The sequence below is a fragment of the Saccopteryx bilineata genome, chromosome 6, assembly GCF_036850765.1.
Source record: "Saccopteryx bilineata isolate mSacBil1 chromosome 6, mSacBil1_pri_phased_curated, whole genome shotgun sequence".
Lineage (NCBI taxonomy): Eukaryota > Metazoa > Chordata > Mammalia > Chiroptera > Emballonuridae > Saccopteryx > Saccopteryx bilineata.
Window position 1 is genome coordinate 134,604,238 of NC_089495.1, and position 26,485 is coordinate 134,630,722.

At 47.0% G+C, this 26,485-nt stretch overlaps 1 protein-coding gene across 2 annotated transcripts in view; it reads left to right on the top strand.

Annotated features, from left to right (window-relative positions):
* The window catches only part of SNTG2 (syntrophin gamma 2), a 229,955-nt gene that overhangs the window by 192,627 nt on the left and 10,843 nt on the right, over positions 1-26,485 (top strand). For both annotated transcript variants that reach the window (XM_066237602.1, XM_066237603.1), the window contains 2 exons: positions 10,877-11,083; positions 24,669-24,761. In XM_066237602.1, the coding sequence (XP_066093699.1) occupies positions 10,877-11,083; positions 24,669-24,761 (300 nt within the window). The remainder of the gene's footprint in view (positions 1-10,876; positions 11,084-24,668; positions 24,762-26,485) is intronic.

Consider the following 26,485-nt stretch of genomic DNA (forward strand, 5'->3'; position numbering starts at 1 on the left):
TATAGTGTAGAAAGTTAAAGCCTTTAATCAACATACAAATAAGAAAGTCTCCAATACAAAGCCACTTATCTGAGGCAAATAAATGGGATTCCTCATAAGAGTGCACCACCCACATCATGCAGTAGTCAAGGGCATGGGGAAAAGCTTAGTTTTGAGAAGACCTTAGTATCAGAAGGGAGGGAAAGACTTATTTTAAAACTAAGCCTTAGGCTATAATGACTTTGCCAGTTTATAGCCTGTCTCTCCCACCCAAAGCAAGCAAACATATACAGTGTGTCCGTAAAGTCATGGTACACTTTGACCGGTCACAGGAAAGCAACAAAAGATGATAGAAATGTGAAATCTGCACCAAATAAAAGGAAAACTCTCCCGGTTTCATACCTATTCAGTGCAGTTCGATGTGGGCTCACGCACAGATTTTTTAGGGCTCCTTAGGTAGCTATCCTGTATAGCCTCTACAGACTCGTCACTGACTGATGGCCTACCAGAACGGGGTTTTTCCACCAAACTGCTGGTTTTCTTCAACTGCTTATCCCACCAAGTAATGTTATTCCTATGTGGTGGCGCTTCGTTATAAATGCACCGATATTCACGTTGCACTTTGGTCACGGATTCGAATTTAGCAAGCCGCAAAACACACTGAACTTTCCTCTGTACTGTCCACATCTCGACTGGCATGGCCGTGGGCTGCTCCGCTGTATACACGGTGTTACGTCATCATCTGCGCATGCACACATGCTGCCACATCATCCTACAGAAACTGGGAGGGTTTTCCTTTTATTTGGTGCAGATTTCACATTTCTATCGTCTTTTGTTGCTTTCCTGTGACCGGTCAAAAATGCACCATGACTTTACAGACACACTGTATATCATATTTATAAACTTATTTGACCAACAATAGGCTATGCACTAACGGGAACTGAGGACTCACGTGCCTGTGCCTTGTCTGGCCGTCATGTCTTTCCTCTCTGTTACGGTTCCTATTCATACTTCCAGGCCCAGAGAAGAGTCAATGGCTCAAGGTCAACAGCTAATCGTTGGCCAAGAAAGGTCTGCAGTCCTGTCTGGCTGGTTCCAAAGCCAGCTTCCTTTCCAGGACTGTGCACTAATTGTAACCAGCGATGGGAGAGAAAATTAATTGGCTACATGGTCGATGGCGTCGCCCACATACACACTTTCTAAGGCATCTCCTTTGATTGTCAGTGTTGACACAGAAATTCAGCAGCTGTAGACGTAATTTATGAAATGTCAGGTCAGTGACTAATGTCTTGCTGTCTTTGGTTTATGATGTGCAGTCCTGTTTCTTGGGTGGTATCTGTGTGTCCCCGTGTGCTGCCTAAGACCTGGAGCTCCACACACACAACATGTATATGCTGTGCACACACACCACGTCTCACACACACCATGTGCACATGTAGCACTCGCCGGGTAAAACAGACACTGGAGACGCTTGGAGAGTTTAAGACAAATCTTTATGGCCAAAAGAATTAGAGAACAAAACAAAGGAAAATAAACCTGCGCAGGGGTGGACTCTAGTGGTAGTAATAAGAGCCACACCGAGTGCCTACAGTCTAGGGGTTTTTATAGCATAGCAAGCAAGCAGTTCGTACAGAAGCAAATTTGGCATTTAGCAATTGGCTCCCCCAAATTAAATTCTAGTCACGTGCCTTAGTAACCAGTCATACAGTTGAAAGCCCCAGCTGGAAATATCCGTATCTATCCCCTAGGATGTGGTTACATTTACTGTCTTAGGAGTTCTTTGTGACTTCCTTATCTCAAGGACTCCTTAGCTCCTAACCATCCTGGGAGTCTAACGACTTCTCTATCTCAAGGACTCTTCAGCTCCTAGCCATCCTGGGAGTCTGGGCTCACCTGTTTACTGGACTAGTTCCTTTGAAGTTATTTCTAAAGCCTATTAATATATTTTATAGCTTTTATTCGAATGTCACATTTCCTCCTCTTCTTTGTCCTAGTTAAATCCTTAACTATAACGAAGATTCGTCAGCTGTACTGAGGCGTTGGTACGGCTGAGATAAAACCATTATTTTAACTGTTTCTATTCTTTCTTTGATAAAAGCAAATAACTTGTTAAGGATTACGGGTCCAATAGTGAGGGCTAATAATAATACTAACAATGGTCCTGCTAGTGTAGTTATCAATGTAGTTAGCTAAGGTGACAGTTTGAATATAGAAGTGAACTAATCTAAATTGTCATTATTTTGCTGAATGTGCTCTGCTAACTGTTTTATCTTATCTATTTTATCCTGGATTTCATTGCTGTTATCAGTTAAATTAAAATAACACATTCCTTTTATTTTTTCACAACCCTGGTGGTGGAATAATAATAGATAATCAATAGCCGCCCGATTATCTAAAATAGCTTGACGTAATTGCTGCTGTTCATTATTAAAAAGAGTCAATGCTTGAGACTCTTTCGTTGATGCTTTTAGCTAAGTTACAAGCTAAATGCTGGATTTGTCTATGATTGTAAGCACCCTATACTAGATTCCCTACAACACTTAAAATTATGGCATATCCTTCAGCTTCTGACAACAATCGTACTTCATCATGACATTCAGGTCCTACAGGGATGGAGGCAGCACGCCTACTGGGAAGAGTGGTATTATGCTCAAGAAGTAACAAATCATTCTTATTAGGTAAGAAAGTAGCAATCCTAGATAAACAACAAGTGGTGTCAGTAAGATTAGGGGGAATATAATTATACGTCATAGAGTTACAGGTAAAGAACCATCCAGTAGGCAGGGTAACATAGCCATAAATGGAAGGGTATTTGATAGTATTATTACAGGGTAAATAACCAGGGATTGTCTTACAATTTTTACTACAATTAACAAAAAGAACACAAGTATCATTGGGTACAATAATGCTATGAGGAGTATGAATCCGTAATGCATGGCTTGGCAACTGATAAGAAGCTTTTCCCCAGTTTGCTAAATCTAGATAAGTTACAGTCTTATTAGGGATACTGGAGAAGAAAGTTAAATTCCTTATGTCAGCTGCCGGTTTACATACCGGGCGTAGACATTTTCCTAGCATGAAATGAGTATGACTATCCTGTTCAAGGCAAAATGATGAGACATTTAGGGTGCGTGCTAAAGCCACCCATAAATTCTCTGGATGATTCAGGGTTTCCTGGAAAGCAGGTACTGGTTTAATACTGAACAACATACAAAAGAAAACTATTGCTACAATTCGGGTAAGAACCGCACTTTTAAGGGATTGTGGGGATCCGCTTTGACTCTCCATTTTGCTTCCTTCAAGCTCGGTTCTTGAGCTAACTTTACATGTGATAGATGAATCCAGTAAGGTTTTTCAGCTATTCTCACAGCCGTGGGCGTGCTGAACAGTACCTGGAACGGTCCTTGCCACCGAGCGTCAAGGTTCCCGCGACGGTGGTTAAGAATCCATACCCATTGTCCTGGCTCCGGTGGAGTTGGCAGTGGAAGTCCTTTGAGTTGGTCCTTCTGCTGGTCTCTAAGCGCCCGTACTTCTGCACGTATCAGTTGCAATGCCTGTAAGGACTTTAGAAAACTTTGATTAGAACCCTCAATTTCTTCTCTTGTTATTTGTGGAACCAAAGGAGTTGGTTGCCCATACATTAACTCATAAGGAGTCTATTTTCCTGTATAAGGTGTGTTTCGAACCCTATATAATGCAAAAGGGAGTAGCTCTACCCAGTTTTTGCTAGTCTCCTCTCTTAACTTAATTATAGTCTCTTTAAGGGTCCTATTCATCCTCTCGACTTGCCCTGAACTTTGAGGCTGATAAAAGCAGTGTAATTTCCAATTGATCCCTAATCTTTTTGCCAATTCTTGTGATACTTTGGACACAAAAGCAGGTCCATTATCTGACCCTACAGCAATGGGAATGCCATATCGTGGAATGATTTCTCTTAAAAGTATTTTACAAACTGTTGAAGCAGTCTCTCCTTTTGTAGGAAAAGCCTCAGTCCATCCAGTAAAGGTGTCTATTAGAACAAGCAAATATTTGTAGCCTAATTTCCCTGGAGTCATTTCGGTAAAGTCTACTTCCCATAGCTCTCCAGGAGCTTTTCCTCGGTGCCTGATGAGAGGAGGTAATTTCTTATTGACAGCATTTACTTTGGCACAGGCTTGACACCTAGACACAACAGAGTGTATGATATCTCTGATTTCTGCTCCCTCATAATATTTTCTTACTAGATGTTCTAGTTTTTGTTGTCCTAAGTGGGAGCTGCTATGTATTTCTTGAATTATTTGTCTTAACACTCCTTGTGGTAGGTATATTCTGTTGTCTGGTAATTCTATCTATCCCTGTTTACTTTTCTTACCCCCTAGTTGCTCACCTTTCTCTTCTTCTTTAGGCTCATACCTCGGTTCTGTTTGCAAAGTAGGGGGTGGGATGAGTAGCAGTTGATTAACGTGTTCCTCCTCTTCTGCTGCATTCCGTGCTGCTCGATCAGCAAAGTGGTTTCCTTCTACTATAGGGGAATCCCCCTTTTGATGTCCTTTGCAATGTATTATTGCCACCTTTTTAGGCAACCAAATGGCTTCTAATAAAGCCACAATTTCATTCTTATTTTTAATTTCTTTTCCTGCAGTAGTCAATAACCTACGCTCCCGGTAGATGGCGCCATGTACATGGGCAGTGGCAAAGGCATATCTACTGTCTGTATAGATGTTGGCACTTTTCCCTTCAGCAATTCTAAGGGCCTGTGTGAGTCCGATAAGCTCAGCCCATTGTGCAGATGTGCCTTTAGGCAGTGCCTTTTTCCATAACACAGTATCTTGAGTGGTCACTGCGGTTCCAGCATACCTTTGCCCATCCCGAACATAGCTACTTCCATCTGTGAACAGGGTTAAATCTACCTTCTCATAGGCCTGATCCCGTAGATCTGGTCTGGCTCCTGTAATGGTATCTAATACTTGTCTACAGTCATGGATCACCAATGAGTCTGGCAACGGGAGCAAGGTAGCAGGATTCAAGGCCGTTGTTTTCAAAAATTGTATTGCGGGGGGGTTCAGCAACTGTGCCTGATACTGTGTTAGTCGGGCGTTCGAGATCCACCTATCCGGTGGAGCCCGTAGCACTTGTTCTAAATAGTGCTCTCCAGTGACCTGAATGTCTTGACCCAGAGTCAGTTTACTGGCCTCCTTAACAAGGATGGAGGTAGCAGCAAGTGCTCTCAAACAATTGGGCCATCCTGATGACACGGGATCTAGTCTTCTGGACAGATAGGCTATTGGTCTCTTCCAAGGTCCCAGTTCTTGACAGAGGACCCCTAGAGCAATGCCCTTTTTCTCAGTCACAAATAGTTGAAAGGACTTAGACAAGTCTGGCAGGGTTAATGCCGGGGCTGCAACTAGGGCCTCCTTAAGTTTTTGAAAAGACTCTCGTGCCTCCTCTGTCCATACAAATTGTTCCTCTTTTCCCCATGTTAACTCATGCAAAGGTTTGGCCAGTTCTGCAAATCCCAGTATCCAAAGTCTGCAATATCCCACAGCACCTAAAAATTCTCACACTTGTCTTTTACTGACAGGCTCAGGAATCTGTAATATGGTCTGAATTCTTTGGCTAGACAAACTACGTTGTCCTCCCCTCAAGTCATACCCCAAGTAACTCACGGTTTGGGTGACAATTTGGGCCTTCTTAGCAGATACTCGATAGCCCATCCGTTGCAATTCTTGGAGTAGTTCTAACGTAGCTTCCTGGCAACTCTCCTGGTTTGGGGCCGCGATAAGGAGATCGTCCACATACTGCAGCAGTACAATTGAAGAGTGGCCGGCTCGAAACTCCTGTAAGTCTTTGTATAAAGCCTCATTAAATATGGTTGGGGAGTTCTTAAAACCCTGAGGGAGCCTGGTCCAAGTGTATTGGCCTGAAAGTCTATTCTCGGGATCATTCCACTCAAAGGCAAACATTTCCTGACTTTGCTTTGCTAATGGAATGCAGAAGAAGGCATCTTTCAAATCCAATACTGAATAGAAAACATGGGTCGGTGGCAATGAACTTAATAGGGTATAGGGGTTTGGCACAGTAGGATGTATGGTCTCTACCCGAGCATTCACTTCACGCAGGTCCTGCACTGGGCGATAGTCTTGAGTTCCAGGCTTTTGCACTGGTAGCAAAGGAGTGTTCCAGGCAGATTGGCATTCCCGGAGAATCCCGGCTTCCAATAAGCGCCTCAAGTGCTGCGCTATACCCTGTTTAGCCCGAGCAGGCACAGGATACTGTCTGATGCGTACTGGGCTAGCATCGCTCCGCAACAGCACTACTACAGGCGGCTGATGTATTGCCAATCCCGGAGGATTGTTCTCTGTCCAAACTCCAGGAACCTGCTGCTTTACTTCCTCGGGGACGCCCTTAAACCCGCTCTTACCTTCCGGGAGGGAGGCAATCAGGTATTCTTCTGATATTGGCACAGTCACTAATACCTTGCCTTCTGCATCCTTCTCCTGGTTGAAGGTTATTGTTGCTTGAAATTTTTGCAACAGATCTCGTCCCAACAGCGGGTAAGGGCAGTCTGGAATAATCAGGAAGGAATGAGTAATAGTCCCTCGTGCCAGGTCCGTAATCCGTGCAGTGGCTCGAGGATATGTGACAGCTTTGCCAGTGACCCCTATTACCTTTGTGGATTCCTTTTGTAATGTCCCAAGTGGTCTCTTTAGGACGGAATAAGTGGCCCCCGTGTCAACTAGAAAGGTAGTTGGTTTCCCTTCAATTGACAGTGTGACCATAGGCTCCTGGGGGCCAACGGAAATGGAGCCTTGGCCCCGTCAATCTAATTGGAGCAAAACTTGTGAGCCTTGTTCCTGATTTACGGCCTGTAGCTTAGGGCAATCCTTCTTCCAATGACCCTTCTCTTTGCAATAAGCACACTGGTCTCTATCTAATTGCTTCTGCGGGAAAGTTTCCTTCTTTCCCTTAAAGGGCTGCTGTTTCCCTTTTTTTCCTTTTGATTGCTGTGCCAAGAGTAGTTTTACAGCTGCTCTCCCTAACTGAGGGTCATCGCGATTGACAAAGACTCTCTGTGCTATTTCTAATAATTTACTCCTATTCTTTCCCTCAAATCCTTCTATTTTCTGGAGCTTCTTTCTAATGTCTGGGGCTGCCTGAATGACAAAGGTTATGTTTATTAGCTTGCGATTTTCCTCTGCCTCAGGATCAATAGGGGTATAAACCCGGTAGGCCTCCATTAGCCGCTCTAAATATGCAGCAGGGGACTCATCCCTCCCCTGAGTTACCTCACCTACCTTACTAAAGTTGGTTGGTTTCTTAGCAGCTGCCCTTATTCCCCTTAATAGAGCCTGGCGATATTGGGTAAGCGATTCCCTATCCCTGTCATTGTTTGGATCCCAACTGGGGGGGCTCCTGGGGAGAGTCCTCTCTAGGTCCCTTTCAGTGCCCCCTTCTTCCCTAAATACTTTTTCAGCTTCTTGGCTGATGCGGGTTCTTTCTTCCGTTGTGAACAACGAGTGCAAAAGCTGCTGACAATCATCCCAAGTTGGTTGATGGGTCCTGAAAACAGTCTCAAGCAAAGAAATTAACCCCTGAGGTTTCTCTGAAAATGGCGGGGTCTGATGTTTCCAGTTATAAATGTCACTAGTAGAAAAAGGAATATAAATCATTCAGGACGGTGCATGTGATCCTTCATCTAGTGGGGGCAACACCTCCCTAAGAGGTAACATTGGGGCACCTCCGGCAAAGGAAGGTTGAGCATAAGGAGTTCCCCCCCCGGGTGTGGGGAGGACTCTGGACATTCTCGGGCACAGTTGAATCTGGCTCCCTGGGCTTCTGATAAGGAGGAGGATAATTTACAGGGTCTGCTATATCCTCAGTAACATCAGAAAGGACCGGATACGATTTAGGAGGCTCTTTTTCAGGTGCAGGTGGAGCGGAGGGAGGGCGAGGCTTAATGTCCGCAGCGCTCACACAAATAGCTCTCTTGACCTTCTGATTTGCTTTTATGCACCTCTTAATGTACCCAGGTTTGTCTGTAGCTATATCTATCCAAACATCTATATACACATATTGGTCTGGGTGAGGTACCTGATATATAATGGCTCTTACTGCAAAAACTATGGGCAGATCAAAGGTTCCTTCAGATGGCCATCCAACCTTAAGAGATGGCCACTCTATTTGGCTTAAGGTCCGGAGAGTTTCTCGATCGGGTGGAGGTCCCCCATAACCCTGAGCTCTCTTCTGAAAATCAGAGAAGTTACTTAAAATGCAATCAAGAGGGGATTTAAGAGTAGATTCTTGCTGTCCCATCTCGCGGTGCTTGTTCTTCTCAGCCAGGTATGCTTCTAGTCCTACAAAGACAACACACAGGATTCCCCACCCTATAAGCAGGGTAATCCAAATAGATGAGCGCTGATCACACTGTACTGGCAAACAAATTAACACTAAACACAACAATGCAGCAAATCCCAGGAGGGCAATACACAAAATTTCCCACACAGTCATTCAGGCTAAACAGACAACCAGACAGCAGCGCGGCGCAGCGCGAGTGAGCTCACTACTTTGAAACGATCGATCGATTTCAGACAGAAACAGAAACCTCGGCTGGCAGCATCCTGCCCTTTGGCCCGAATGTCTGGGCGGGTCACTGACAGCGTCCTGTCTGCCACCACAGACTGTAAGAGCTCCGGAGCCAGAATACAAAACCAAGAAATTCTACAACAAAATACTCACCAGCTTAAACAGCTGTTCCGCCTGTCTCCAGTCAAGATACCCGTAATGGGCAATCCCGGACGAGCCCCCATAAAATGTAGCACTCGCCGGGTAAAACAGACACTGGAGACGCTTGGAGAGTTTAAGACAAATCTTTATGGCCAAAAGAATTAGAGAACAAAACAAAGGAAAATAAACCTGCGCAGGGGTGGACTCTAGTGGTAGTAATAAGAGCCACACCGAGCGCCTACAGTCTAGGGGTTTTTATAGCATAGCAAGCAAGCAGTTCATACAGAAGCAAATTTGGCATTTAGCAATTGGCTCCCCCAAATTAAATTCTAGTCACGTGCCTTAGTAACCAGTCATACAGTTGAAAGCCCCAGCTGGAAATATCCGTATCTATCCCCTAGGATGTGGTTACATTTACTGTCTTAGGAGTTCTTTGTGACTTCCTTATCTCAAGGACTCCTTAGCTCCTAACCATCCTGGGAGTCTAACGACTTCTCTATCTCAAGGACTCTTCAGCTCCTAGCCATCCTGGGAGTCTGGGCTCACCTGTTTACTGGACTAGTTCCTTTGAAGTTATTTCTAAAGCCTATTAATATATTTTATAGCTTTTATTCGAATGTCACACACACGTGTGGGTATACCAGATGCAGGTTCAGACATGCATGCACACACACAGACCATGAGGGAGTAGGTCTCTAAATGATGTCCAGAGTAAATGGGCTACTGGCTGGGTGACCAGAAGGGAACAGCACAGAGTGGAATCCTGCAGAGAGCCCCCAAGGTCCCTGGCAAGCCCCATGCCCACCCCCATACATCCAAAATCACCATGCCCAGAAAGCGCAAGAAACATATTCCCGATAAAACCATTTGTCCAACTGCAAAGTTCATAATGATTTGGGGAATGGACTTTGAACACAGGTGTGAATGGTGTGTCTGGCTCAACTGGATGGCTAAATGGATAGAGATGTCTCTGAATGAAGATGTGGAGATCCAGCCTGTGGGCAGCTTGCCATGCCTCTGGGGCCCCTGCTGAGCTGCAGCAAACACTCAGCACCTGGGCCAGTGTCACCCGTATCCCGGGGGCTGCTGTGCCAGCGCCAGCAAAGCCCACATCCAAGGGTCGCAGGCCCAGGCCTGAGTCCATCTGCTGCATGTGCTGGCGGAGAGAAGCACACAGGCTAGAGTCCTGCGCACAGCGTGGAAATAGGTTTATTAGGCTGGGAGCCAGAGCTCAAAGACGCGACTCCGTGGTGTGTAGGTGGCAGATTCCATAGGAAAGAAAACCACACGGCACGTGGTTGGGGACTAGGAACTGACTGGTCAGACGTGCAGGGCAGTCGATGAGCTATTTCTTCAGGTCTGGAGGGCAGCTCAGAGGCCTGGTTTCAGGAAAAGTAGTGAGTTCCACCTTTGGGCTCAGAGTTGACACATAGCTTAGGTCGAGGCGTAATCGCTATCCTGCAGAAGTCTACACCCCTGTGCCCATTAGTTAGGTCCTCTGCTGCCTGGGGGTACTGATTTTCCAGGGGAGAGGCAGGTCTCTGAGGGGTGGTCAGAGAGACAGAAATGATTTCTAGGGCTCAGACTCAGAGCTAGGTTTCATCAGGTCAAAGGAGCCTTGGTTTCACAAGGACGGTTTCCCATGCTGTGCCTGCTGTGGGCTCGACGGTGCATATCTGTGGAGTGAGTGGATGAACCGGCTTGCTGAAGGCCGGCCGACATAAATCCAGAGAGAGGGACGGGGTATGAGCATTGAGTCCTCCATTCAGGACAGCGGTCGGAGGCAGAAAGGAGGAAGGACCCTCATATCTCTGAGGGTCCCAGGTAGCCATGAGATGCTTTGTTGTGTTTGCTGCTTTTATGTTGAATTAAAACGTGGATGACCCAGGATTTTTACCTTTGTCTTTAAAGTTAAATATAGAATAAGAAGCTACGACGACTAATATTTTAAGGGAGAGGTGCTTACAGATCATTAGGCGTTGGACATCACTTATTCAGATTTTTATTTACGGGCTCGTGTCCACAACAGCTGAAGGACACTCTGCTCCTAAATTTGCCTCCCAGAGCGTGACCAGGCGTGGAACAGCGTGCCAACGTGGCCGGCCCACCCGGCTGAGCGGACACCCCGCCCCCAGGAGCTCTTAGTCTGGGGACCACCTTCTGAGTGCACACGTTTCAGTCCGCGCTGTCTCAGTTCTGTCCCACAGATGGCTGCTGGCTGCAGACAAGCCTGCCCCTGGGTCTCCAGGACTTTGATGCAGAGGACCAGCAGGCATACAGCTTCAGCGTCCTGGCTGGCCTTGGCAGGTGTCACTCCTTCACCGTGGAACTCGGCAGCGAGCTGGCCGTTTGGGAAAAGTCCTTTCAAAGAGCCACCTTCATGGAAGTCCAGAGAATGGGGGTAAGTGATGCACACAGTCCACGGAGAGTGACAGATGTCGCTAGAGAGCGTGTAACAGTGTGTGTCAGTAAAACAATCTTTGAAAGTTGAACATGTCTCATCTGAGTCATCGGGTCAGAATGATGTTTCCAGTCAATGTGCAGGGCGGGTAACAGGAAAGGAAGGCGTGTTTCGGGCATGTCACTCACTCTATTTTCTTTTCTTTTTTTTTTTTTTTTTTTTTTTTCATTTTTCTGAAGCTGGAAACAGGGAGAGACAGTCAGACAGACTCCCGAATGCGCCCGACCGGGATCCACCCGGCACGCCCACCAGGGGCGACGCTCTGCCCACCAGGGGGCGACGCTCTGCCCACCAGGGGGCGATGCTCTGCCCATCCTGGGCGTCGCCATGTTGCGACCAGAGCCACAGAGCCATCCCCAGCGCCCGGGCCATCTTTGCTCCAATGGAGCCTTGGCTGCGGGAGGGGAAGAGAGAGACAGAGAGGAAAGCGCGGTGGAGGGGTGGAGAAGCAAATGGGTGCTTCTCCTGTGTGCCCTGGCCGGGAATCGAACCCGGGTCCTCCGCATGCTAGGCCGATGCTCTACCGCTGAGCCAACCGGCCAGGGCCACTCACTCTATTTTCATCGTAACGTGGGGAGGCGACCATGCTCTCCATGCCGGTGACTGAGTGACAGCTCTTGCAGTCCCAATGTGTCCGCACAGGGCACAGTGAGGGATGGTAGTTCACGTGGTCATTGAACATTTAGGATAGTTTAAGGCACCAGCGTCCCTCCCTCTCAGACTTGATCCAAAGGCAAAGGTACAATAGCTCATGTGTCTGAGTCGTTTCTCCTGTCCCACGACCTGAATGCACACAGATTGAGTGGACCAGGAAGAATGTGCTGTAACCCTCATTATCACAATAGTGGTCCCCTTGTGGGGGATGCACAAGAGTTAACAGAAAACAAACGAAGCCGTGTGCGCCCGTAGGGGGTTTCCCGCCATGGCCCAGGTTCCGTCCTGGCCGGGTGTCCTCAGCCCTGATGGCAGAACTTACTAACTAGAGACTGCTGCTCTGTTTAATTAGCACGTGTTTGGATGTGAGAAGGTTCTGTACAATCATGCATCTCTCATTCCGGTTGTCAAAACCTATAAAGTGTCCTGATGCGCCATGTCATTTCAGACTGGAAATGTCCCTTTAGCTGTTTGCTGTCCTCTGAAATCTGTTTTTCTGCATCTGACCAAGCGAGGAAAGCACTCGGCTTTTAAGTACGGTCCTGGACCACCTGCCCATCTCACGGTCCTTAACTTGACCACATAGGCAAGTCCCTCTAGCCACACGATGATTCATCATCCCAGTCTGTGGACATCCAGGGGCCACCCACCCTGAGGGGGCCCGTCTGTTTGTTGCATCTGTGTCTTCCTACAGCCAGCCCACGTCAACACAACGCTGTCTCTGTGTCTGCACGTATGAGTGAGGGTGGTTCACGTGGTGTCCCTCTGTGGGTGCCGTGACAGCTTTGTAAGGGAGAAAAATTAGTGGTTTCACAAAGATTTGGACCTTGAGGAAAATTATTGTATTGAAATATTGATTGTAATGTAAACCTTACTAAAATATTAAAATGTGTAATACATGTATTCCAATTTTAAATATTCTAAACATTGTTCTCATGAACTGGTTTGCATAATCAGGTTTTTGTTGTTCACAGACATGAATTTGCAGTGCAGGCTAAAGGTTAGCCCCTTATCTGTCCTTTGCAGACGTGCACACATACAAATACACGCCAAACAACATGTACACATACACCCACACATATGCACACATGCAATGCACACGTGCACACTCAAACCCATACATGTACATGCATACCCAGTGCACATACACACCTACACGTGTGCATGCACGCACACTCTGCACACATGCATAAACATAGTACACACATGCGTGCACACCACACATGTGTGCATACACGGTACTCATGCACACACACGCACACACATACCTTAGAAAAGGGCACTGGAATGCTGGCCTAGGTCCTGTGCCGCGGACCAGCGCAGCTTCCAAATAACGGTGCGGAATTAAGGAAACACACTTTGTCAGAACAAAACCGATGGGACCGGGAGGACTCCTCAAACTGCCTGGCAGCATCTGAGTGCCTCACAGCCTCAGTTCGCTTTATTATATGGACCTATGCAAATCAAGGACCCTGATACAAAGTTGCACATCAAAGGCTAAGACAGGAACTCTCCCAAGGCAAAAACAGTATACATTAGTGAATTTTACAAACATCTGAAAACAAAGAGTCAGAGGAAGGGTATGTATATTGCTTCCTGCAACCCAAGGAAGGAAGGGGAGTGGGTGCAAACACAGAGCATCAAAGCCAAATACGGAGATGGAGGGGGTAGAACTTAAGCCCCCTGCCAAGCCTTGAATCTATAATGGCTTTTTGCCATTACCGGTCCACAACATATCCCCCTTTTCTTTTTAATTTGTGTGCGGAAATTTGCACTCATCTGATTTTCTAATTTGGAGGCAGACGGAGAAAATACAGAATAAACACAAAATTAGTATAGCCAATGCTAACAGATACCCAAAACAAGTATACTAATACATCACAGTAATTAAAGCCTTTAAGCAAACTCTTTAAGCTAATAATACAATAAGAATCTATAAAAGAGTAATGTCCTTAAAGTGTTCACCAAGTCCAAGTTGGCACCAACACCATTCCAAATCTCTGCAAATGCAACCCAACCCCAGTTCAGTCCATCAAAAACTGTCACAGGAGCAGGAGTCCAGGAAAAGTCCACTTTCAGGAGAAGTCCACATGGCACTGGAATTGCTGTCACACTTCCACACTCTGCAGCTAGCATCAAAGTCCCAATGACCGCTGCTTCCCAGCTGGCAATGACCCAGGTAGACTGGAAAAGCCATCTGCAGCACGCATGAAGACGGAGCTTCCGTTTTCTTTAAACTGGAAAGATGAACCCAGGGGTCCTATACTGGAGCTTTACAGCCATGGAGTGGTGAGGAGAACCTTGGGATACACCAAGCTGGGTGGCAGAGGTAATTTTGTAAATTGGCAAAAAAGGAAAAAAGGAGCTCTGAATTAGGAGTAGGTCCTAGCCTAAACTATGAGTGGGGCATTGAGGCAGGAGGAATAAAAGAAAGACTGTATATTAATCAAAGCAGCAGAAAACAGGACTATCAATACCCACAACAGAGATCTTCGAGGGAAGAATAAAAAACCTGAATATTCAGGCAAGACCTAGTTAAATGACCCTTGTGTAAATGAGACCAGTCTACCAGCTACTTGGAAGAAATACCCCAGGCTCGTCCACAGTGTCGTAGATGGGGCTGACGGCCCTGGGCACCTTTTAGCCTTCAGTGGCAAATCCCAGTATTCTGGGCAAGGTTAGGTCACAGGTGGCTGGAGCAGGGCTGGAAGAGACTGAACCCTCCCTTAGAGGAGTGAGGGGGAAGCCTACCTTCCAGTGTGTCCCTTCTTCCTCACAGCAAAGGCATGTAAGCCTGGCAGGCTTTGGCTTAAATGACCATCCTTTCCACTATTGAAGCAGGGCCCTGATGAAGTTCCAGTTGGAGCGTTGGAGCCTCTGAGGGCGTATGCCAAGAGCTAGTATTTTACCTGATCTCCTTTGGGCTTTTTCGGCCTCTTGGTACCTTAAAAGCCATGCTCAGAAGATCTCGCTGAGGGGCTTGAGGGTCCCTATCTGCCTATATATCTGGAGCTATTCAGAATAGAACAAAACAGTGTCATTAGCTGGAATCAAATAAGAGTAAAAAAAAAGGGTAGTAGTTTGCAGGACAAAAATTTGGGCATCTCTTGTACATCAGCATTCAAGATAAACTGTTTGAAGTAAAAAGCGTAACAGGGTAGACCTGCAGGAGCTCCAGGACATGACTCCCCCCCCCCTTTCTTTTTATATTATTTACAATTGAATTACACTTTACAATATTTTGACTTCAAATATTGCAAGAAATTCTTGACTTTGTTAACTTTTAACAAAAATAGAGTAAAAGCACCTCCAAACAACATTCCCACACTTATCAAAACACCCCCTTAACATTAATTAACAGGCACTTTAGAGAGTACATATCAAAACTGAAAAATCCCATTGTGATCTTCATTATTCTTCTACAGCAAAAAAATCTTTACACCTTTATTATGTAAATCTATGCTGCTTCAAGCCTTTCACTTGCGGCCTGGAGCAGCCTGGCCAAACCAGCAAGTCTTTTGGATCCAAAATGAGCGTGCTCTACTTATTCCAAACAAAATTATATTTATATAGGGAAATGAAATTATTCCCGTTTTGTTTTCAATACTACAGCCGGCACTTCCAAAACTATTATTATCATTACTTTTCATGTAAGGACTTATTCAGGCCTTATAAACAAAAACACTTAGACATTAAACAAAGACTTCACATACAATCACACAAATCAAGAGTGAAACCCGGGGTTTTAGAGATTGAACTATGGCCTGCTTGATCTTAAGTAGGGCTATCTTAATAGGAACGTAATAAGGATATATACTAAACAAAGATCTCTCTCGAAAAATCTCAAGACGGCCCTATGAGATTTCTATTCAGCAATACCCAAATCAGGCCCCCCTTTCGCCCTCTTTTCAAGCAATGGATCAGGAAAATAAAATGATCTAAAACATTAAAAAAAAATTAGATAATAATTGAGAAAGGGAAAAGAGCATAGTAAGTCTTATGCAATTGCTCTTGTGAAGTGAGTCTCTCATCTAGAATCATGGTGTCTCACCAGTCGTTCAGGGATCCACCGAGGAGCTTCAGCAGACCTAGGAAAAACACACACATATCCTCGGCCCCATAAGAGAACAGGGTCTGGCCCTTGCCAGATTCCTGTGAGTGGGTCCCTCCATCGCACTTCAGGGAAGGCTTTCCTTGCAGGGTTCCAGAGTCTCTCTGCTGCTGAATGACCCTGTACATCAGTATTTAAAAAATTTAAAGTGAAAAGAGCATGACAAAGAAGATTTGCAGGAGTTTGAGGGTATAATTCCCCTTTTTTAATTTTTTCCAATTGGTTTTTAAGTGTTTGATGTGCACGCTCTACAATGCCTTGACCCTGGGGATTGTAAGGAATTCCCGTCCTTAGGTCAAGTCCAAAAGTCTGATAAAATGTAGTAAATGCTTTTCCTACATATGCAGGAGCATTGTCAGTTTTAATCAGTTTAGGAAGTCCAATAATAGAAAATGCATACAAGCAGTGAGCTATAACATGTTTAGCAGCCTCTCCTGTTCTGGCAGAGGCTACTATAAATCCAGAATAAGTATCTACTGTAACGTGGACAAAGGATTGTTTGCCAAATGAAGGTATATGAGTAACATCCATTTGCCAAAGTTGCCCCGGTAGGAGTCCTCGAGGGTTAATTCCAAACGAAGGGACAGATTGTAATATAGGGCACCTTGGACAAGATTTAACAATCTGCCTTGCTGCTTCCCAAGAAAGTTGAAACTGTTTACGCAGGGCTGCAGCGTTCTGGTGATGGATAGTATGAGACTGAATTGCTTGATCTGTCATGGTTGCTCCAATAATTTTCTTTTGGGTAGCTTGATCAACAAGGGCATTCCCTTGCGCTAAAGCTCCAGGGAGCATGGAGTGAGCTCGAATATGTCCTATAAAACACGGAGCTGTATGTTGACGTACAAGTCTTTGAAGAAGGAGGAACTGCTGAAATAGTTCCTCATCAGCAGTTGTCCCTAAGACAGCAGTCTCTATAGTGGAAACAACCATAAGTAAATATCTGCTGTCTGTATATAAATTAAAGGAGGAGTATGGCAAATGCTGAAAAGCCATGATAATGGCATGTAATTCTACTCTTTGGGCTGATTTTAAGGTGACTGTTTCAGTATAAAGCTGTCCATTGGTTATTAAGCCTGCTATTCCTGAGCTGGATCCGTCAGTAAAGATTGTAGGTGCTTCAGGAATGGGCTCATTAACAATTGTCTTAGGAAATATAAAGGTAGTAATTAATGAAAATTGAACTATTTTATCAGCTGGGTAGTGAGAATCAATTTGGCCTGTAAAATTTGCAAAAGCGATTTGCCATTTTGTGGAAGTTTCCCAGAGCCATTGTTGTTGATCCTTTGAAAAAGGAACAACAATAGTCTGTGGCTCAAAACCTATAAGCTGCAAGAGTCGCCTACGCCCCTTGATAATCAAGGAGGCAACAAGATCAAAATATGGAGATAAAACTTTCTTAGGAGTAACAGCTAAATGAATCCATTCAATAGGACCTGAAGCTTGCCACAATAGTCCTGTTGGAGTGTAACTTGAGGGACATATTAGTAGGGCAATTGATTCCTCAGGATTTATGCGTTTTAGTTGTGCTTGCTGCAAGGCCTTTTCTACAAGCTTTAAAGCTTGTTGTCCCGCAGGTGTAAGTAGCCGAGGAGAAGCTGGTTCAGCTGAGCCTCTAAGAATATCAAAAAGTGGCTTCAGTTCTCCAGTAGTTAATTTCAAGGAAGGTCTAAGCCAATTAATGTCTCCTAACAGTTTCTGGAAATCGTTTAAAGTTTGCAAATGATCTGTCCTGATTTCTATTTTCTGTGGGCGAATTTGTTGTCCCTCAATAATTTGTCCTAAATAAGAAAAAGGTAAAGATTGCTGTACCTTTTCAGGAGCTATATAAAGTCCTGATTTTTTCAGAGAATATTCTAGTTGTTGCAAAATGGTCAACACAGTGTCTTTATCTGGATGAGCAATAAGAATATCATCCATATAATGAATTATGTATGCCTTAGGGTGTTGCCTTCGTACTGGAGAGATGGCTTGAGCAACATATTTTTGGCACAAGGTAGGACTATTAGCCATACCTTGAGGCAAAACTCTCCACTGGTATCGCTCCATGGGAGCCTGAAAATTAAGTGAAGGAACACTGAATGCAAAACGCTTGCAATCATGAGGGCTTAAAGGAATAGTAAAAAAGCAATCCTTCAAATCAACAACTATAAGGTGATAGTTCCATGGAATGGCAGTAGGAGAAGGAAGTCCTAGCTGGAGAGGACCCATAATTTCCATAGTCTTATTTATTGCTCTCAAATCTTGTAATAGCCTCCAGTTTCCTGATTTCTTTTTAATGACAAATATAGGCGTATTCCATGGACTATTAGATGGTTCAATGTGCCCAAGCTGTAGCTGTTCCTGTACCAATTGAGCAGCTGCCCTAAGTTTCTCCTGAGAAAGGGGCCATTGGTCTACCCATACAGGATTATCTGATTTCCAAGTAATTGGGTCTGCACAGTGCATTATTGGGGTAGCAGGAGCTACCAAGGCCCCTATGCAAAATTTTGATATCCTAATCCATGCCTTCTGGTATTGGGTGCCACTTCTATGGGGGTGAGAATTCCTTGCTGTTCTTTCCCTAGACCCTTAGTGGGCAAAAATCCCTGATCAAGCATTTGAGTGCTAACTAAACTATTAGGACTGACAAGCAATGCCCCCATATTTTTCAAAACATCTCTACCCCATAAATTAACTGGCAATCCAGGGAGCACATAAGGCTGAAAAAATCCAGAATGACCTTCTTTATCTTTCCATTGTAAAAAACTAGAACTTTGTTGAGGGGATTTACTCTGCCCTATACCTTGTAATTCTGTGGCTGCTGCATGAGTGGGCCAGGAAGGAGGCCAATGTAGCTTTGCAATAACAGATACATCAGCCCCAGTATCTAAAAGCCCTTTAAATTTACGCCCTTGTATTGTTAGTTCTATTTCAGGGCGTTCCTGACCTATTTTTTGAATCCAATAGGCAGTATCAGTGGAGCCAAATCTTTGATTCTCTTGGGGTCCCTTTAGCAGGGTTTGGCCTTGTCTTAAAAGAGGTAAAAGGATTAATTGAGCAATTTTCATATCAGGGGATATAGTGACTATATTCCTCAAAGTGTGAGCCATTACTTTAATTTCCCCTGTATAATCAGAGTCTATCACTTCAGGAAGAACAAAGAATTCCCTCATAGTTAAACTACTTTTGCCTAACAAGATTCCTACTGTGTTACTGGGAAGTGGCCCAAAAATTCCAGTGGGTATGGCTTGAGGTCCCATCTCTGGAGTCAATACGAATTGGGAGGTGGGACTGAGGTCCAGTCCTGTACTGCCTGTTGTTGCCTGGGATAGTTGGGCAATGTTTGGCCTACTGGAATCTGAATTTGCTGAGGAAACACTGACATTGCCCCTATTGTTTGATGGGGCCGGGGAGGGCCCCATTGTCCGTTTCCCTGCCCTGCGGTAGTACATTTAGGCCTCCCCTTATTTTTCCAATGTTTCCCATGTCTACAAAGTGGGCAGAGGTCCGGAGCCTTAAGGGCTGGCTGTCCTTGAGGGAGAGGCCGAGACCAATATCCGGGGAAAGCAGGGCAGTTTTTAGCAAAATGCCCCGAACCCCCGCATTGAAAACAGTTTCCACGGGCAAAAGTACTTCCCTGACCTTCCTTCCTTCGCTTGTTCTGTCCTTTATCAAAATTTTGTCCTGGAAATCTTGCCTTATTACCTGTGGTAAAGGCAAGACCTTGCATGTATGAAGGCCTAACATCAGCGCAAATTCTAATATAATCCTCTATATCTCCCTTCTTGCGGTGAGGCCGAAGTGCAGCCTGACAAGCAGAATTAGCATTTTCATAGGCTAGTTGTTTTATTAAAACCTTTCCCACATTTTTATCCCCTACTATTCTTTCAACTGCTTGAATTAGCCGTGAGACAAAGTCTTGAAATCGCTCGTCTGCACCCTGCCTAATTTTACCAAATTCTTCTGGTTTGGTCCCTGGAATAGGCAGGCATTTCCATGCCTGTGTGGCTAGCTGATTAATTATATCATAAATAGCTGGTCGATATTCTAATTGAGTTGCCATATGGGCATACTGTCCTTCTCCAGTTAACATATCTACAGTAACAGCAACCTCCTCTTGCTGATTTTTCTCATCCAGCTCTATAGCCTTTTCATGAAAGTTTGACTTCCACAACAAATAATCACCCCCAGAGAGACAAGCACGAGCAATCGCCTTCCAGTCATTTGGGGGAAGAGCCTTTGCACTAATGGTATCTAATAAACCAAGTGTAAAAGGGGCAGTAGGCCCATACTGAGCACAAGCAAGTTTAAGCTCTTTCAGAGTTTTAAAAGGTACAGGTTCATGTTCTCGCACTAGTCTCCCTGTATCATCCTGTCTTTCCACAATAGGAAAACAGGCAAAGCCATCTATTGTTTCCCCTATATTTCGAGCCTGGTCTATAGATTGTTGGAGAGGAGATTTCCCAGATTTTGAGCTATAGACTATGGAATCAGCCCGATAAGGGAACGGAGGAGCAGAGGGTTGAATGTAGGAAGGAGCTGAGGGCAGCGGAGGCCCCGCGGCTAAGGCAGCCATAGCCACGGATTTTTCATCCCCCCTGTCATCCTCAGACTTCAAGTTATCCTCATATTCACATCCCTCTGTTTTCGGCTTACCCTGATACTCTTCAGACAATGATTTGTCTTCATATGGAAACATTTTTACAAAAAGGTCCCTTACTTTTGACCCTATCTGTCCCATATCTTTTACTCCCAACTATACTTTCCCCAAAAACTTTCTTTACTCACTGTGCGCACTTCACTTTGGGGAGTTCTGTCACCTTCCTTCAGTTTTAGTTTCCTCGTACTCAAGTCGTCTGTTCGGGCGCCACTTGCCGCGGACCAGCGCGGCTTCCAAATAACGGTGCGGAATTAAGGAAACACACTTTGTCAGAACAAAACCGATGGGACCGGGAGGACTCCTCAAACTGCCTGGCAGCATCTGAGTGCCTCACAGCCTCAGTTCGCTTTATTATATGGACCTATGCAAATCAAGGACCCTGATACAAAGTTGCACATCAAAGGCTAAGACAGGAACTCTCCCAAGGCAAAAACAGTATACATTAGTGAATTTTACAAACATCTGAAAACAAAGAGTCAGAGGAAGGGTATGTATATTGCTTCCTGCAACCCAAGGAAGGAAGGGGAGTGGGTGCAAACACAGAGCATCAAAGCCAAATATGGAGATGGAGGGGGTAGAACTTAAGCCCCCTGCCAAGCCTTGAATCTATAATGGCTTTTTGCCATTACCGGTCCACAACAGTCCTGGACCTCAAGCTCTGAGCTAGTGGACTCGGCTAAGGGGGCCAGCGGCAGACTTTCACCCCCAGAGCTCTGCCTCCAAGAGCGAGACGATGCCATCAGCATGCCACATGGTCAGCTATGGTCCTGGCCGCGTGCCGTGTTGCCCCCCAGTGTGGAGTCATCGTCAACATTCTGCCCCTGGCCTGTCTGCTCAGGCACTGCTGCTCTGCTCTGTAGGAGAGCCGTTCCCTGGCTCTCGAGCTCTGACTGCTGTGAGCCTATGGGCGGAGGCCGTGTGTGGTGGCCTATGTCTGGATTATCAAAAATACAATAAATACATAATAAGATGCAGTGTATATCTCCCCTATTTACTGATTGGATCTGAAATGACCGCAGTACGTGTTGACCTTCCCACAGTCCTTTGCACAGACCCAGACGTGAGCATGGAATCCTCTTTCTCAGCGAGGTAAAGACCTACCTGTGAAAAAAGAGTTAGAGGTGCCGCTGTCAGTACAAATGGAACAGACGCACTTGCCCTTGTTACCTGTATAACTGTCATTGTCACTGTCATCGCTGTGCTTGCTGTCCTTCCAGGTGACATTAGCATCTGCCTGTGGGATTTGTCTCAATTCTTCTTCATCAGCTCACCCAGCTTATTTGGAAACTGCAGGTCTAAGAAGATGTCACGGCTGCCCTTAAACCCACAGACGCACCCAGCGTGTGGAGGATGCAGGCTTCATACTGGGCTCAGTGGGGGTGGGGTCGCATGCTGTTTAAACCTAATCCCCCCAGGTTCCACCGAACAGGAGAGCCCAGCCTCTCTGCCCAGCATGAGAGCATCCTCCCGTCCTGCATGCCCTTCACAGATCTGCGGTCCCTGCTGCAGGAGCAGCCTTCCATCTCTGACGCCATCGCCAGCACCGCGGAGAACACCGGCCTCTCAGGTGTCACCAGGGTTTGTCTAGCGCAGTAGATAGAACTCTCGTTGCCACAGACACCCTTTACTTTAAGAACTTGTGCGTGTTTTCCAAATTAAGTTTAAAATATGATCGAGACAGACAACCTGCAGATGTGGAGGTGGCAGTGGCCCCGGAGGCCAGTAGCTGAGCTGGCAGGAGCGAGGCCCAGGGGGGCTGCGTGCACAGGGGCTAACCCTGCAGGCCTTGGGGATGCTCCCCCAGCCCCTTCCAGGATTAGGCAGATAAGGGGCCCTCCCCCTCTGCGGCCCCAAATCCAGGCCCTTTTAGCACATTTCACACCAGGCCAGGGCCAGCTCTCAATCACCCTGACCTCTCCTCTGCCTGAGCCCCCCAAGACCCTCAGATCTGGGCGACTGTGTCCACTCTCAGATCATCAACGGCCTTGTCAGGGGCAGAGACCTCCCGTCCTTGCATTTCTGCCACCCGTCAGAGCAACCGTGGACAGAGCTGTGACCCAAGTCCAGCCCTCCTACCCTGGCCTGAGAAGCTAAGGACACAGCAGACTGCCCCAGCATGTCCACTGTGATAGCTGGGAACGTGCACCTGCCAGCGGACACCCCCCACACTTCAGTCTGGCCTGGCTGTCATCTGCCACTGTCCTCTGTCCACACCCAATGCATCTGCTTCCCACGAGGACACAGTGGGAGCAGCAGCCACAGGGCGGGGTTCCGGGTGTGCAGAGCGGACAACTGCTGACGAACATTGGGGTGATTCTAGCGGACCATAATTAAGCCGGGATCCGGCAGTTAAACAGCCGGTGTGACTGCTGCCACGGTTTGCAGAGAGGGGTGGACACGGGCACGTGCTCCTGGAGGGAATTCCGGTTTCGGCTCCAAACCAAGCAGCCTCCACACTGACTATGTGAACGTCCCCAGAACAAATTGCCGGCACGTGTTAGCGTGAGGGATGCTGCCTGGTTTTTCTTGCTCCTCTGAACGTGTGTCGGAGGGAGACCAGGGAACGGGCTGGGTGACAGCTGGCATCTTGTGTCTCTGGAACCGTTACAGCTTAATTTAATGAAAGGGAACCGGGAACATCGCTGGTAATGTTTCTATTTCTGCTCCTGAATTTATTTCAGGGTTTAATGCATCTTTCAGCTCGCCGCCCATCATGGCGTGCATTTTAAAGTTTCTTCTTCCACAAATGTGACAGTTCTGGCTCTGATGGATGTTGTAGGGAGGGAACGGCCGGTTTGACCCAAAAAATGGGGGATCTAAACTGACATTTTGTGTGGGCTGGGCATCTAGTTCCTGTTCAAAACAGAGAGGCGAGGGTTGTCTGACAAGTATTTTAAAGCAGCCACGATAAAAAAAGCTTCAAAAAGCAAAACATGGAGACAAATGACTAATGGAAAGCCTCCGCCCAGAAGCCTGAGGTCCAAAATACAGACTCAGAAAACCCAGATGGGACTTGAGACTCGAGGCCCCAGTACCTGAACCGAAAGCTCGGCAGGTGAGCTCAGTCGCGGACAGAGGGACAGAGGGACGACCGTGAACTGAATGTGGACCCATAGCAGTGACCCTGACCCAGAACACAGACTGAAGAAGTATGAGCTCGGCCTTGGGGACCCGCAGGAGGCTGAATCATGGGGAGAGGACGGTGGATGGGGCTGAGAGCGGTCAGGACTCAGGATGGAAACTCCCCAGTTTCTCACAGTGGAGCAGATGAGCCCCAGAGACCCTGTGTGTCTCCTGTCACCCGTGGCCGAATCCCTCTGAGTGGGAGCATTTTATCTGCAGGTCCATCCCGGGAGTTTGTGACCACAGCGCTCAGCAAGACCTGTATTTCTGGTCCCATGTTTGCAACTTTGTTACCAGTGGGCCCAGTGAACGTGATGGCCCAGCCTCTGCCTCTCTGTGCTTTTGCCTGACGTGGTTAAAGTGTGCCCACGTGTGCACAAGTGTGACAGAGACAGAGAAGACAGGAAGTGCATGCCCATGTGCTCACATGGTCAGGGCCTGACTCTGATGGTGCCCTGGAGACAGACAGGTGTTTCCTGGTTTGGTTTCGAGCTCAGGTGTCAGCTGAGGCCACCCCCGCCCCGCAGCAGCTGGTGCCCTGGGAGGGGTCCTTGGCCCTGGGTTCGGTTTTCAGTGTGGATGGCTGTTGTATATCACTCTCGACGTCTGCATTCCCCTGGGACAGACCCTCAGCCCCGGCCTCCTGCCCGGGGGCAACATGTTCGAGCAAGGAAAAACAGACATCTTACACGGGGGTCCTGTCTGGACCAGTGAGCAGCCAGGAAATTAGCATCTGTTGGTTTTCACAGATGCTCTGTGGACAGAGGCTTGTTGGGCTGTGGTCACACAGCTGAAGCGTTGGCCAGTGGATAAGAAGTGGAAGGCTCCACGCCACCGTGGGGCTCCAGTATCCCTCATGTGGCTTGCCTGTTAAGACTTGAATAAGTCGTTCCTGAGCTGGGGAGAGGGAGGGACACAGCTCCCTGAACAATGGTAAACAGCATCTTCAAAGAATGTTTTCTCCAACTGATACTATTTTTTTTGGGTTTTTTTAGTCTAAAACATACCCGTGCAGCTGGCAGGGGGAGACGCTGTGCTTCACGGTGGACTTCGCCGTGGGCTTCACCTGCTTCGACAGCAGGACCAAGGTAAGACACACGCTGTCACCTTTCAGAAGCTAACACCCAGCGTGTCTGGCCGGGGTTCCCAGCTCTGACAGGTGGAGTTGTGTTGTGGGTAGGTTGTGCCTCCGCAGACGATCTTCTTTCTGACGCGTGGCTCAGGGGCCCAAGGATTCCACAAGCCCCAGCGCGGGCAGTGTGGTCACCTGCTGGGGGCAGGAGGCATCCGTCCACTCTCCCTTTGGGGTCCCCTGAAGCCACAGGCAGCCGGGTGAAAGGGAACCCTCCTGGCTCAGATGCTGATGCTTTGAAAGTCCTGCCTGGACGGGACCAATGACTGGAGCAAGTTGTAACCCGTGTCCCTCCCGGGCTGGGCCCTCCATATGGCAGCTCTGGGCATGGTGGCTGCAGTGGGAGTTTGTGGTTTATGGTGCCTCGCACACAACTCACACACTCCTACTTTTCACACCCAGCGAATTCCTTTCTCCCAGGCTATTCCAGGGTTTGTCTCTAGGGTCTCACATCCCCTCCGCTTCCCGAGACATTTGTTCCGGCAGGTCTGGGCTCAGGGCCCAGAGATCCGTTGCCGCCCATTGCATGCATGCATTCCCTGGTTAGGCCTGAATGAATCATTTTTAAATAGGTGTAACCGTTCCCGCGTACCGAGCTGAGCTGGGCCGAGCACCCTCAGTGTGGCGCTGTGGTGTCTCAACGTCCTGGAGACAGACCTGCATGGCCACCCTAAACTCTCATAATGAACACACATGAATCTATGGCCTCGATCGCCCTGCTCTGCTGAACAAAGGGACAGTCCCCCAGCAGCATGACCTTGGCTGTGTTAGCGTCGGCCGGCCAGTGGTGGGGGAGGGGGTGCAGAGAAGACATGGCGCCGGCCGCCCCAAGCGCGTGTGTGCCCCCCACCAAGCACCTGCCTCTCGGCAGCCTCTGCCTCCTGCAGAGACATTGCACCTGGCGTCGCTGAATCTTTTACCCGCCAACGTCAAGGCCACTCTAAGTCAAGTTTTTAACAAATCCCAATTAGCATCTTTTTGCCCGTCGGAACCTCGGGCTCAGAGCAGGACGTTCTCGGGCCCATTTTCCCTGAAGGTGGACTCTTGACTGTACATTCTGGCTGTGTACCCACAGACTTACTCTGTGTCCGACGGGAACTTGAACGGAAGAAAGAGAACTGCTTCAGCAGCATGTTTCGTGTGTCCCTTAGACAGTTTTCTTTGGAGTCACACAATTTGAATTAATTTTCAGAAGAAAAGCTTTCCCAGCTGCCCTGGGATGCATAAACAAACGGGCAGCACACCCATAAAATATGAGTGGCTCTACTTTATTTAACTTCCCTTCATGTTTCTAAAGGTCAGAGGACGCTTGCGAGTTCAGTGCACAGGGGTTTTCAGGTTCCTTCCAGATGAATACAAAGTAATGAAAAATGATTACTGACTCTTGAGTGACTCTTAAGTGTGACATTGGCCATGGAAAATGTGACTTTCAATGTAACTGCTCGAGGGGCAGTGCCGGAGACTCTTAGTGATGAGAAAGTGAGGATTCAGCTGAGGTCGTCCTTCTGGTGTTTTCCTGATGAGCCAGTGAGACCCTTTGTCTCCCCAGCCCGGCCGACACCAGGTCTTTACTGTGAAAACCTGTCCTTCCTTCTGTCTTACCCAACCTCACATACTTCCTGGGTTTCAGCCCAAAGAAGAGGCTCCACCCCCACTGACCACCCTAAATACAGAAACATC